The following is a 13,819-nucleotide window of genomic DNA, read 5'->3' as shown; positions in this document are numbered from 1 at the left end:
GTGGAAGTGATGGTATTCCAGCTGAACTATTTAAAATTTTAAAAGATGATGCTGTTAAGGTGCTACACTCAATATGCCAGCAAGTTTGGAAAACTCAGCAATGGCCAGAGGATTGGAGAAGATCAGTCTACATCCCAATTCCAAAGAAGGGCAGTGCCAAAGAATGCTCCAACTACCACACAATTGCGCTCATTTCACACGCTAGCAAGGTTATGCTTAAAATTCTGCATTTCAAAGGGGCAGAGGAACCAGAGACCAAATAGCAAACATGCGATGGATTATGGAGAAAGCAAGAGAGTTCCAGAAAAATAAATACTTCTGCTTCATTGACTATGCAAAAGTATTTGACTGTGTCGACCACAGCAAACTATGGCAAGTTCTTAAAGAAATGGGAGTGCCTGATCACCTCATCTGTCTCCTGAGAAATCTCTATGTGGGACAAGAAGCTACAGTAAGAACTGGATATGGAATAACTGATTGGTTCAAAATTGGGAAAGGTGTACGACAAGGTTCTATATATTGTCTCCCTGCTTATTTAAGTTATATGCAGAACTCATCATGCAAAAGGCTGGACTGGATGAACCCCAAGCTGGAATTAAGATTGCCGGAATAAATATCAACAACCTCAGATATGCTGATGACCCAACCTTGATGGCAGAAATTGAGGAGGAATTAAAGAACCTTTTAATGAGGGTGAAAGAGGAGAGTCCAAAATATGGTCTGAAGCTCAACATCAAAAAAACTAAGATCATGGCCACTGGTCCCATCACCTCCTGACAAATAGAAGGGGAAGAAATGGAGGCAGTGAGAGATTTTACTTTCCTGGGCTCCTTGATCACTGCAGATGGTGACAGCAGTCACGAAATTAAAAGACGCCTGGTTGGCATTTGGTTGGCACGCATATCTTTGGTACAACAAGGTCAAGGTTCATTATGGTTTTAAATGTCATATTATAAGAAAATTGTTGTTTAATGTTTGGATTAGATATAAAGATCTGATAGAAAGGAAAACACCCAGGTGGATATCACCCTAGAGGCAAAAACCAAGAAAAAGTTGAATATGGAAGAAAAATTGTTAAAATATAAGGATTTATTAACAGAAGTGGATGAACAGATAAAGTTAAAACCATATGACCAGATAAAAGATCAATTGTGTGATTGGTTGCAGTATCATCAGATTAATGAATTGTATAGAATAGATAAGAAAATTGGTTTTCAACGTGAAAAGTCTAAATTGGAAACAGAATTGTTAGAACCCAAGGCTAAAAATTTGTCAAGAATGTATAAATTGTTGTTGGAATGGCATACAAGGATGAACAAACAAAATCGGTTATGATTGATTGGGCAAAGGATATAGGTCATAATATTATGATAGAAGACTGGGAAAGGTTTTGGAAATGTAACATGAATTTCACTGCTTGTAATGTTTTGAAAGAAAATCTATATAAGATGATGTATAGATGGTATCTTACGCCAGTGAAATTGGCAAAGATTTATCATAAAAAAGACAATAAGTGTTGGAAATGTAAAGAATCGGAAGGGACCTTTTTCCATATATGGTGGACCTGCCCCCGAGTGAAAAGCTTCTGGGATAAGATTTATAATGAGTTGAAGAAGGTGTTTAAAAACACATTTGTCAAAAAACCAGAGGCCTTTTTACTCGGTATCGTTGCCAAAGAAAGACATTACTTTTTTCTGTATGCCACAACACCTGCTAGAATTGTATTAGCAAGGACTTGGAAAACAGAAGATCTTCCGACGATTGATGAATGGCAGATGAAGTTGATAGCATATATGGAACTGTCTGAACTGACTGGGAGAATCCGCGACAGAGGAAGAGAGAAGACAGAAGAAGACTGGAAGAAATTTAAGACATATCTGGAAAAGAATTATAAGATAAAAACTGGGTAGCAAGGGAGTGGAAGTACAAAGAAACTATAGAAGCATTAGTTTAAAGAAGTAAGGAGAAAGACATGTGTTTTTTAAGTATATACGATTTAATGTATAAGAGTAAAGAATTATGAGAAGAATGCAGTTGATAATAATTATATGATGTTTGGTATTAGAAAAAGTGAAGAATGTTGAAAATGAGAGCGCTGATATAGTTATTACTAGAAACGAGGAGGGAGGGAAGGAGGAAGTCACTGATACAAGAATTATATTAGTAAAGGATGTAAAAAGTTTTTTGTATTTTTATGTTTTTTGATGTATTTTTATCTGTATTTTTCTTTTCTTTCTAATGTGTTCTTTGCTTGTATTTTATTCTGTATTCTTTCATTGGAAAACTAATAAAAATGATTTAAAAAAGAAAAAAGAAATTAAAAGACGCCTGATTCTTGGGAGAAAAGCAATGACAAACCTAGACAGCATCTTACAAAGCAGAGACATCACCTTGGCGACAAAGGTCCGTATAGTTAAAGCTATGGTTTTCCCAGTAGTGATGTGTGGAAGTGAGAGCTGGACCATCAAGAAGGCTGATCGCCAAAGAATTGATGCTTTTGAATTATGGTGCTGGAGGAGACTCTTGAGAGTCCCGTGGACTGCAAGAAGATCAAACCTATCCATTCTGAAGGAAATCAGCCCTGAGTGCTCACTGGAAGGACAGATCCTGAAGCTGAGGATCCAATACTTTGGCCACCGCATGAGAAGAGAAGACTCCCTGGAAAAGACCTTGATGTTGGGAAAGATGGAGGGCACTAGGAGAAGGGGACGACAGAGGACGAGATGGTTGGACAGTGTGCTTCAGAATCTGTCCTTCCAGTAAGCACTCAGGGGAAATGTGGCTTTACCCTAAACACTTGTTACATTATACATCCCTTACTAACTCCATTCTTCCATGTCTCCTAACAAAGCAAAATAACACTTGTTTATCTGACTTTTGTGTTCAAATCTCAATTATCACACCACATTGAATATGCCCTAATTACCATATTAATTCGAATCTAATGCACACCTTTTTTTTTTTTTTTGCAAAATCACATTGTGAATATTTAGGTGCGCATTAGACTCGATGACACATTTACATTTGCCAGCAAATTTTGTTTTGTTTTGTTTCAAGGTTCTGAAAATTGAGGTGCGCATTAGATCCAATGACGCATTAGACTTAAGTAAATACGGTACCTCATGCTTTGTAACCACAGTGCAACTAACATGCCCCTTTCCTGACAGTGCGACACTGTGTGAGCAGGAGCCAGGGAGCCAGACAGAACGGGAAGACTTCAACTCAGCTCAAACTCTGCAAGCCAGATGCAAAGCTTAAAGGAAAGGCCCAGGGCTGGTGGAGATGCTGCCGCTGACTGCGAGGGGCCACGTCCATTGCTGTCCAAGGTTCTGAACTACTAAAGAGCCGTAAGCAGTAAGGTCTTGCCTGGAAGTCGGATACTTTGCTATTAAGTGTGCTGTTTCATGCCTTAATATAGAAACCCAATCTAGGAAAAGGGCTTCTTGCTTTGCCTGGTATCCTGTAAGTTGGGGCTGGACACACTGGTGGCACTCCAAGTAGGGTGCTGAGCATTACCCTGTTAGTCTTTGTGCTTTAACATTCTGTATGCAGGTTAGGACGCAGGTGGCACTGTGGGTTAAACCAGAGCCTAGGGCTTGCTGATCAGAAGGTCGGCGGTTCGAATCCCTGTGACGGGGTGAGCTCCCATTGCGCAGTCCCTGCTCCTGCCAACCTAGCAGTTCGAAAGCACATCAAAGTGCAAGTAGATAAATAGGTACCGCTCTGGCGGGAAGGTAAACGGCGTTTCCATGCGCTGCTCTGGTTTGCAAGAAGCGGCTTTGTCATGCCGGCCACATGACCTGGAAGCTGTACACCAGCAAGATGAGTGCCGCAACCCCAGAGTCGTTCGTGACTGGGCCTAATGGTCAGGGGTCCCTTTTACCTTTACCTTTAGGCAGGCTAGTCCTGTGCATTACACATAATGCATTCTGCAGGCTGGCTAAGCGACTTGTTGTGCTTCATTCTTGCTGCATATGAGTAACGTGTGGTCGTCACCCCAAGCATTTTTATTGCCTTCGAATCCAGAAAGAGCAGCTGCCCTTGGCAGAACACAACAAAGATGCTGAAATGGCTGGGCCTCTGGTTTGTGGAACAGTTTTGGGCTTGTTTTGGGATGGACTCTTGAAAGAGCTAAGCAGGACTAAGTAGCTTCAGGAGTGTAGCTTGACCAGCAGCTGAGATCCAGCCCTAAAGGGCCCTGCTGAGATTTCACTGACAAATCAACTTCAAACAATTCAAGAACTTGCTGCAAATATTTATTGAAGTCCATCTCACCCACCAAACACAATATATACTGGTCAGTACACAAGAGAGTATATTTGTATTAAGGCAAGGAGTCCCCAGGAAAATAAATAATTTCACACTTAAGATCAGTATTGTCATAGTGCCTATTGAGTGTTCATAGTGGTCCTCATCCTTAGCTAAGTAATTCTTACCGTACACAACCCCACTATTACACCTGATGCATTCAATTCAAATACTTCCATAAGATAATGCCCCACCTTTTTCTTACAAAGATTTTGCAAACCTGCAGTTTGTATAATCTTTTTTATATAGTTGAGCCATTAGGAGAGTTTAAACATCCAGGTCCCCCAGAGATCTCCCACAGCAGTTTGCGTCAGAGGAAATGCCTGCATCCAAACCCCAGAAAACAGGATGAATGAGAGACTGTCGACTTTAGGGCTTTCTGGAGTTGGAAAAAACAAAAATTTCAACCAAATATCTGCTGGTAGAGAAAGAGGAGACAAAATTGCACAAGCAACATTCTTGCCTCAGCCTCCCAGTTGTTATGTCTGATAATCACTGTGTAAACAGGAGAACCTCTACAAATATTCAGGCTTGCTTAAATCTATTGGACAATTAATTGAAGGAAGGTGCTTATGTCTAAAGCCTTCAGAATTTTGTTTTTTACTGATGCAGCTCTGCAAGAAGTCACAGCCTCCAGCTGCACAGAATCTGCAGCTGCCCTCCCAACACCCCTGAACCCTTTTTGTGAGTGCTGTCAGCCCCCCTTCTGGGAATGGCCCCAGGGGACTCCTTGTCCTGCTGCCATTAATGAACACTGAGCAGGAAGAGAGGAGCCACTTCCAGAGTTAAATCCCCTCTGCACAGGGAAAGTGGCACAACACCCCAGCTCACAGGAGACCCCTGTGCAGAATGAGGCCCTTGCAATGGCCAATGAAGGAAAAGGGATGGCAAAGAGTCCTATGGAGAGGGCTTGCTGACACGTGGCCCAGCAGGAAAGGTGGCAGCCACCATGTTGCACGACAAGCAAGAGACACCACATGGAGACACAGGCAGGTGGCGATGGCGGCTGTCATTGGGGGCTTGTTGGGCTGCCCTCTTCCGTGAGGGTCTTGAAATCCATGGACAGGGCCATCTCCTCAGCCAAGGGGGGCCTTTGCCACTCCTCCCGTGTCAAGATGTAGCCCACAATGGCCCCAAAAGCCACCAGCAGGAGGCCCAAGGTGTTGGCAAGGACTCCCTCTGGGGCAAAGGAGCTGTAGGTCTCCCTGAGCAAGAACAGAAACGTTGACATTAGCACAAGCACTTTATCTCCACTCCACCCCCATTTCTGGTTTGTTTGTTTGTTTGTTTGTTTGTTTGTTTGTTTGTTTGTTTGTGAAAAAGGCAGCTGAAGGCTTTGGGCAACTCGTCTGCTGACCAGACATGTTCAGAATCTCATTCTGCCTTCCAGGCCAGAGGAGGCAATGGAGACGGCACTCAGTTCCGAGCCCAGCACTGCTGCCATTTTGCAGGATGTTGATTTGAGAATACAGTATATTAACCAAGTAAACTGCAAAAAGCTGTAACAAACACCCCTCCTAGGCAGTCATTTCTGCTCCATCCCTCACTTTGCAGCCCAAAATTCTGGATTTATCAGAGAGCCATCAGGTTGTAAGTTAAAACAGAAACACTTCCACAAAGTGGGGGCCACTCACTTGATGTTGAAGAGCAGCACCTCTAGGATCCCCAGCAGGGCGGTGGCAACGGAAAGGATGAGGAGGGCAGCCCCAAAGAAGACATGCTGTGGTTTGTATCTGCTGCGGAGTGAAAAGGAGGCTCCGGGGAAGAGGAAGAAGCTCCAGCCCAGCAGCCACTAAGGAGGAAGGGGAGCCAGTGCCCCAAAGTCAAGAGGCAGCACAGCCCCGTGTGGTTTCTGCAGTGCGGATGCAGCCCTCCCAGAGATCTCCCATCCAGCCCTGGAATCAAAGGTCCCCCTGAGATGGTGCCCCAGGCTTAGGGGCAGAAGGTCTCCCTTCCAATAATCCACACCCACAGCTTCCTTCACTTCTGATCCCAAGAAGCCACGACGGGTATGGGGGGGGGCACATGGGCTGGCTCAAAGGGGATTCAGAGCGGCAGCCTCCTTCCTTGGAGGTTTTCAAGCAGTGGTTGGATGGCCCTCTGTCACGGATGCTTTAGCAGAGATTCCTGCATGGCAGGGGGTCGGTCCCTTCCAACTCTTAAGATTCTATGTGGTGCCACTGCGTGACCCCCCAGGAGGAAGGGGGTGCAGGAAGGGCTCCCCAGCTGTGCTTTGGGAAAAGATGTGCATCCTGGGAGCCAAGGCCCAGCTCCCCAGGCAGACAGTGTCAAGAGCCCCGCGTTGTTTCTGCAGTGTGGATGGAGCCCTCCCAGAGATCTCCCACCCAGCCCTGGAATCAAAGGCCCCCCCCCTGAGATGCATGTGGGTGGCTGCTGGAAGCTCTGAAGCTCTGAAGCTGTCAGGCTGCAGCATGCAGCAAGGATGTGGCTCAAGGGCGTTCTTCCTCCATGTGCTTGTGTCCATGCCAACAGACCCCTGGACAGCTCAAGCCCCCCTCCAAGGTTGCTGAGGAATCTGGGGAGCCCCAGCACCACATGTACTTTCAACAGGGAATCAGCAGCCAGAGTTTCTTCCTTTCTCGGGCTCTGATTTCCTGCCCCTCGTGCATTTCTCCCTCGCTGCTCTCTGGGGCACAGACCTGCTTCGGAAGGAGGCCAGGCAGACACCAGCCCCCTCCCCTCCCTCCCTCCCTTCCTCCCTCCCTTCCTTCCTTCCTCCCACTCTGCTTTTGCCTCACCTGCACAAAGTAGAAGCCAAAGGCCAGGATGCCACACCAGCTGTGCAGGCTGTACATGTCCGGGATGCTCTGCTTCTTGTGGAATTGGAACACGGCTATCAGACCTGAAGGGAGGGAGGGAGGAAGAGGCCTCAGGTGACCCCCTGCCTTTCCCTGCCATCCCAACCTGTAAGGGGGCGGAGTTACAGAGAACAGCCCCCCATCATAAAGTCCAGCTCCTCAACCAGTCAGAGCTCCAGCAGCGGCTCCAGTGAAGGGCAGGAGGAAGTGAGCAAGTCGGTACAGGGCTCTGGCAGCATCCAAGAGCTGTGACTGCAGCCTGGAGCTCCTATACAGGAAATGGCCAGTGGCGGAGCATCGGACAGGCGCCCTTTTCCCCCAACGCCTGATTTGAGGTGTGCCAGCTCCCGTAGGAACAAGGGGTGGCGCTTTGGGGGTCCCCAAACTACTTTGCTGGGCGCATAGCCGGAAAGCGCCATTGCAAGATTCTGATGAAGACTGAACAGTCATGTCTCCCCTATCTCTTGCACTGCAAATAAGTGTGCACCAATAAAAGTCTTAAAGACACGGCGGTGTGGAGCGTCATTACTCAAAGGTAGTCACCAGCATCCCTGACACAACCCTTAGACAAAACTGCAGCAGAGGGGGGGCACTTAACACAAGGGATGAGGGATGGGGAGATGGGCAGGTCCAACTTGCCTGGGAAGAAGCAGATGGGTAGAAATGGCAGGTGGTGGAGACTGTCTGTCTTGGGGAGCCCTGCTAGTCGTATTCCAATCCATATATGTGAGGAATGCAGTAAGTCACCCATGGCCTGGTTCCCCCCCCCAGCCTTATGTCTTTTGGGGAGGGGAGGCCCAAAACATGCCCCACTTCCTCTAGCTTATTGGAGAACTCCGAGGAGCTGTGGGTTGACCCCGAGACTCAGGGAAGCCTCTGACCACTCCCTTGAGCTTGGTGTCCCTCAGAGGAGCTTCTGAGAAAGCAGGCAGGAAGTTGAGGCTCAAGCAAATGGGGCAGATTATTCCAGCTGCCCCCCCCCCAGGACTCACCAACCAGTGCAATGACCAGCGCCAGGGCATGGAGCAGCCCGTGCAGGATCTTGGTGGAGCGCTTGGTCTCGTGCCGGAAGACCCGATATACCAGGATGGCTGCAAGAGGAGAAGATGGAGGGGAGAGGGGCAATGAGTTGTGGGGCTGGCTGAGAGGGGGGCTTGGCTCTTGCTCCCATGGCCAGGAACTGCTCCGCTCAGACCCCACAAGAAGCATTCTTCAGTTCTGTATTTTGTACACTTATAAATTCATTAATATATATTTTAAAAACAAACAAATAAATAATTGAAAAGATCTGAGGGTCTCTCAAAAATCTGGAATTTGAATAACAGAGTGGAAGATGATCTAGTGGAGCATCAGCTGAATGACCATGGCTGAATGATCATGCGCAGACACAGTTTGTGGACCCCTGGCTGGGCAGTGCAAGATGTGCTTCTGCCTCCTTTGGGGCGGGGGGGGGGGCACATCCTGTTCTGTCCCCTCTCCTAAATTGTGAATGCAGTTACAGCAGGGGCAGGGGTTTGAAATAAGCAGCTCCCAGTTGTCTCCCTCGGAAGGCAGTTCTCAAAAGGCCCCCTCCCACCACTTCCTTACCGTCTCCTTGTAGGAAGACCATCCCAATGACCATGCAGAGAGGGTGGGCATTGAACTGCAGCTTGGATCCATCCCAGGCAATGCCGCCCCGGTATTGGCCCATCCAGGTCCCCGTCAGGGTGATCACGGCCAAACCCACCACCTGTGAAGCAGCCACGGCGTAGGTGAGGCCAGATGGACTGGAGCTCCTGGCCGGAGAATCCTCCATGCTGTGCTCAGCAGAGCTCGGGGCTGCCAAACAAGGGGAGCACAGCTGTCAGCAGGTAGACCCAGGGAGGAATCTCGGAGGAACTGGAATTTGGGGGAGACCTGCACCCCTCCTTGTCCCACTTGGCGGCAGCAGCCCCTTGGAGAAGCTGCACCCATCACCAGATCTTCTGTTGATTCCAGTGGCCAAAGAGGGCCCAGAGGGTGGACCAGTTACTCTACGAGCCAAAGGTGGCCCTCAAGATGTCACTGGACTTCCAGTGGAGTCCGTTGTGATTCTTACTTATCTGTCTGCATTGTTTTAAAGTGATCATTTATCTCTTTTGTAAAGCTTGCTGCACACCGCTCTGGAATATTGCACAAAGGGTGCTCTATGAATACTTTTCATGCACAACTAAGATGCTGGGCTAGGCTGCCTGGGGTCTCTCCTTCGCCATATTGTGGCTCTATAAGGATCGGGGAGAAGAGGAAGCTGGCATGGCCCCACTTGGCCCCAGGGGAGAGAGCCCAAGCAGAAGCTGTGGGGAAAGAGTCTGAAGCTCCTCCACCTTCTGCAACTGGGAACTACAACTCCCATCCTCCTTGGCATCATACAGCAATGTTTTGGGGGTGCCTGATGGGACCCGGAGAGTTCAGAGCATCTGAGCAGGCAGGAAGCACCATGTTGGGGAAGGCCGCTCTGGCCAAACTCCCCCCAGGGGTCCCTCACCCAATATGTTTGTTCCCCACCTGCATCTTCAGGTCCTTCTCTGCACTTTGACCCAACACAGTAGAAAGGTCTGCAAATGTCCTCCCCTTTAAAATAAACACAAGCCCCATGAAAACACAAAAATGCCTTCATTGGGCCACAACCAACACTGATGATGTTCTCTCTGCACTGGGAGTTCCCAATCCAAGCAAGAGCCTCTGCTCTTGGGAAAGGGAAATGCAAAGTCTGACTGTCCCCCGCCCCCTGCAGGCTGCCTTCCAGCTTCTCTCTTCTACTGAGTCTCCACCCAAAGATGGGGCAGGATGGAGCCTAGATGTGCTTATGGGCAAAACCAGGACTAAAACATTGAGCCTCTTGGGTTTGCTGATTGGAAGGTCAGCAGTTCAAATCCCTGCAACAGAATGAGTTCCTGTGGCTCTTTCCCAGCTCCTGCCAACCTAACAGTTCAAAAGCATGCCAGTGCAAGTAGATAAATAGGTACCACTGTGGTGGGAAGTTAAATGGCTTACGTCACAGTGTCTGATTGCACCAGAAGTGGTTTAGTCCTGCTAGCCACATGACCCAAAAAGCTGTCTATGGACAAACAGTGTCTCCCTCAGCATGAAAGTGAGATGAGTGCCACAACCGCATAGTTGCCTTTGACTGGACTTAATCATCCAGGGATCCTTTACCTTCATGGGCAAAACCTCAGTGCCACCATTTGCTGGTGGAGAAGCATAGCCTTCAATGCCTCCAAGGAGCCTGGTGAGTTGTCCCCCAGCTGCGTTGCTGGGCTCTGGCTCTCGCAGCCCCACTGCCAGGGACATGGGTGCCCGGGGGGCTGTTCTGTTGCACAGCACACAGCTGGCCTTTGCAGAAGGGAGGAGGAGGATGGGGCTAAGCCAATTGTCTTAATCCACTTAACTGCGCTGATCTAATAAGGCCTGCAGCTCTGGCCAAGAATCGATGCAAATGCGATTCACTGATAAAGACACCCACTCCCACTTCAGCTTCCAGGATCCAGGCTTCTGTTGGGTACATCCTGCTCCCCAACCAGATCCCCCTCTGGCCCCCTAAGCACTTTGGATACTGCTGCTCCACAACAGCAGAGAGCAGGAGCTGCCATTAAAACAGATGAAAACATCTGGCTGCAGAACAGTCCTCTCTCAGGAGAGGCGCAAGGCAGGGGATTCCTTTAGGCTGTGCTGACTTGCCAGGGGGAGAGGCTGCTAACATTCTCCTTTCCCTTCCTCCCCCACAACAAACACTCTGTGAGGTGAGTGGGGCTGAGAGATTTCAGAGAAGTGTGACTAGCCCAAGGTCACCCAGCAGCTGCATGTGGAGGAGCGAACCTGGTTCCCCAGATTATGAGTCTACCGCTCTTAACCACTACACCACACTGGCTCTTAGAAAGAAGTTATATAGAAAGAAGTTACCAGTTGCTGCCAAGGGACCCCCCCCCCAAAAAAAAAAACAATAAGAGAAACCTCAAACCAGCTTTCATACATCCCCCTTCCCCTGTGCCATTGTTGAGTTGAAAGGGACCCTGGGCATCATCTTCTAGTCCAAGAGTGTAAGGTCTGACAAATTCCTCCATTGCCTTGCCAGCCATTTCATTTCCCAGAAGGTGGAAGAACCAACAAGGGGATCATCTATCTTGGATCTGGTCCTCACCAATAGGGAGGAACTGATTGACAAAGTGGAAGCACTTGGAAACTTGGGAGGAAGTGATCCTGTTCTCCTGGGTTTCAGGATACAGAGGAAAGAGAAAACTGAGCATAGTCGGACACAGGCGCTGGACTTTTAGAAGGCCAACTTCATATACAGTAGCTTAAGGCAGTGTTTTTCAACCACTGTTCCGCGGCACACTAGTGTGCCGCGAGATGTTGCCTGGTGTGCCGAGTTAATTTTTTTTAACATTTTCTAATGGTGGTGTGCCTCGTGATTTTTTTTCATGAAACAAGTGTGCCTTTGCCCAAAAAAGGTTGAAAAACACTGGCTTAAGGAGCTACTGGGTGTGATCCCATGGTCAAAAATTCTCAAAGAGAAGGGATTCCAAGAAGGATGGGAGTTTCTAAAAGGATAAACATTGAAGGCCCAAATGCAGACAAAGAAAAGTGGGGGGCTCGACAAAAATATATGCAAGCCATTTTCATACAAATTGCCCCCAAGTCACAGTAGAGAGGTAACCCCACCCCACCCCCACCCCCCACTTTCTAGACTTCCCTTGCACAAAAACCCCAGCACTCCAACAAATTCTGCAAATAAAAAAATATTATAGGTTCCACTTTATATGGAATATATATGGGCACCCCTCTGGTGCCCAGCCGCCACCCCCGCCCCTATATATATATATATATATATATATAATCATTAAAGGCATCTTGCCCACCTGTTTGGCTGAACTCTGGAAAAGAGGATCTACTCTGAAGTGGCTGGCAGACCTGCACATGCCACCCATTTCTGCAAAAGAGAGACATCTGCTTCCTTGGGCGGCGGTTACAGTCAGCAGAGCCAATGAAATTTTCTCTCCACCTGGCGGAAGCCCAAGCCCAGGCGACCCAGGTTCTGAGGCACCAAGGCAGGGTGGGCCTGACTCTTCCCTCCTTGGTGCCCCCCTCTTCACTACCCCCCGCTCTGCCTCCTTCTCCTGCTGTGCCGCCGCGCAGGGCTGCGCTCAGCCCAGCCCAGACCCACCTGCTGCTGCGGCGGCGATCTCTGCTCCGCGTCCTGAGCCCCAAAAGGCGCGTCTGCCGGCCGCTCCGGAGCTCCTTGGGCAGCAGAGAGACGAGGCTCCCGTTTCCTCCTCCTCCTCCTCCTCCTCCTCCGGGGAGAGCCTGGACCTCTCTCCCGCCCCTCGGGTGCCCAGCAGCAGCCGCCACCCCCGCCCCTTGCGCACACAGAGCGGCGGCGAGGAGGGCGCTTCTGCTCCGGACTAGGGGCGCGCTCACCCGCCACCGCCTCCCTGCTCTCAGCCGGGGGGGGGGGAGACCCTTCTTGCCTGGGGCGGGCGGGATGGTCCGACTCCTCGGAGAAGGACGGGGAGGGGGGGGGACGGGACACGGGACTGGACGGACCCACCTTCAGCTAACATGACTCACCTTTCCTGTTCTCGCCAAGGCAGGAAGCCACAGAAGGACGGAGAGAAACGCGCAGCCCCGGGAGGGGGCCGGTTTGGGCCCCTGGCTTCCTGCGATGCCCATAGGACCCAAGAATGGCAGGGTATGGAGGGGACCCCAGGGTCATCTAGTCCAACCCCCTGCAATGCAGTGCCCCTTGCTTCCAAAGAGGGGCAAGTCGGGGGGGGCAGCCTTTGAAGGGCCCTCTGCTCCTTCTGGGAGGGGGGGCAGGACCCGCCTGGCCGAGGGCGCCTCCTTGCAAAAGCCTCTGTCTCGAAAGGGATCAGGAGGGGGGGGCAAGGGGATTCAAGGTGGGGGGCGGAGGGACAAAGAAGGGCCGGGAGGGGGGCGAGCCAGACCTCCAAGCTCTTGGGGTCCTGTGTGGGCAGACGGAAGCCCATCCCGGCCGGGGGGGGGGGGCGGGCTGGGCTGGCCCGCTCCACGGGGGTGGGCGAGGTTGCCCATCCCACTTCTTCCCCCCCCCGGCCGCCCAGACCTGAGTTACGGGGTGGCGGGGCGACCCAGCCGGGTCCTCTCTGGAGGATGGGGGGGCCCTTGGCGCTCGCTTGCTGGAGGGGCTCCGGGCCCGCGAGCCGACGGGGGCGCCCCTCTCCTCCTCCTCCCCCTCACCTGGCGGCGCCTCCGTCCGAGTCGCTGCTGCTGCGCGCCGTCAGCCTCTTCCTCCCGGCCGGGCTCCGTGGGGGGGGGGGAGCTGGCATCTCCCTCCCCATCCCCACCCCGTCGCCATGGAAACGGGGAGCTGCGGGGCGAGGGAGGAAGAGGGACTGCAGCCAAGGGGCCCCTCCCTGCCAGTCCAGGCTGAGCAGGTGCAGGGGCGCAGGCTCGGGTAGAGATGGGGGCTTCCCTGAGCCCCAAGAAAGAAGCGCTGGGCGAGATAAGCCCCCCCTCACCCGGCTGAGGGGGTCTCCCTGCAGTTTGCAGCTGGCTGCGCTAGGGCGCTTCCCTGCTTGAGAAACTTGCAAGGCGCGGTTGGCCCCACAGGAAGGAAGATGACCGGTGGAACTCCCTGCCGCTTTTTAGGTGTCTCTTGGAAACAGTCCTTTCAAGACAGGCCACCTCAATACATTTTT

At 50.6% G+C, this 13,819-nt stretch overlaps 2 protein-coding genes across 4 annotated transcripts in view; one reads left to right on the top strand and one right to left on the bottom strand.

Moving 5' to 3' along the window:
* LOC118097689 (zinc finger protein 883-like) overlaps window positions 1–13,819 on the top strand; it is a 290,445-nt gene that overhangs the window by 180,683 nt on the left and 95,943 nt on the right. The gene's annotated exons all lie outside the window — the stretch shown is intronic.
* Window positions 4,241–13,423, bottom strand: LOC118096267 (transmembrane ascorbate-dependent reductase CYB561). Of its 3 annotated transcripts, none has more exons than XM_060282588.1 (6): window positions 13,359–13,423; window positions 8,715–8,945; window positions 8,120–8,218; window positions 7,068–7,171; window positions 5,943–6,100; window positions 4,241–5,513 (listed from the first exon to the last, which is right to left on the bottom strand). In XM_060282588.1, exons 2-6 carry the CDS (start codon window positions 8,920–8,922, stop codon window positions 5,318–5,320), a joined length of 765 nt encoding a protein of 254 aa, XP_060138571.1. In that variant the 5' UTR covers window positions 8,923–8,945; window positions 13,359–13,423; the 3' UTR covers window positions 4,241–5,317. The 3 variants fall into 3 exon arrangements, with proteins under 3 accessions (XP_060138571.1, XP_034993779.1, XP_034993873.1); XM_035137888.2 differs by lacking the exon at window positions 13,359–13,423 and adding an exon at window positions 12,711–13,127; XM_035137982.2 differs by lacking the exon at window positions 13,359–13,423 and adding an exon at window positions 12,307–12,648.

The sequence above is a fragment of the Zootoca vivipara genome, chromosome 1 (assembly GCF_963506605.1).
Source record: "Zootoca vivipara chromosome 1, rZooViv1.1, whole genome shotgun sequence".
NCBI lineage: Eukaryota > Metazoa > Chordata > Lepidosauria > Squamata > Lacertidae > Zootoca > Zootoca vivipara.
Note: the sequence above shows the minus strand (reverse complement) of the source record. Positions and strands in the feature narration are given on the sequence as shown.

Excerpts from the sequence above, each read along its gene's own strand:
- LOC118096267 (XM_035137888.2), bottom strand. The coding sequence starts at position 12,855 with ATGACCCTGGGGTCCCCTCCATACCCTGCCATTCTTGGGTCCTATGGG. Across the intron at positions 8,219-8,714 it reads GGTCTTCCTACAAGGAGACG|CCATCCTGGTATATCGGGTC; the intron begins GTAAGGAAGTGG and ends CTCCTCTTGCAG. Across the intron at positions 6,101-7,067 it reads TTGGCTTCTACTTTGTGCAG|TGGCTGCTGGGCTGGAGCTT; the intron begins GTGAGGCAAAAG and ends CTTCCTCCTTAG.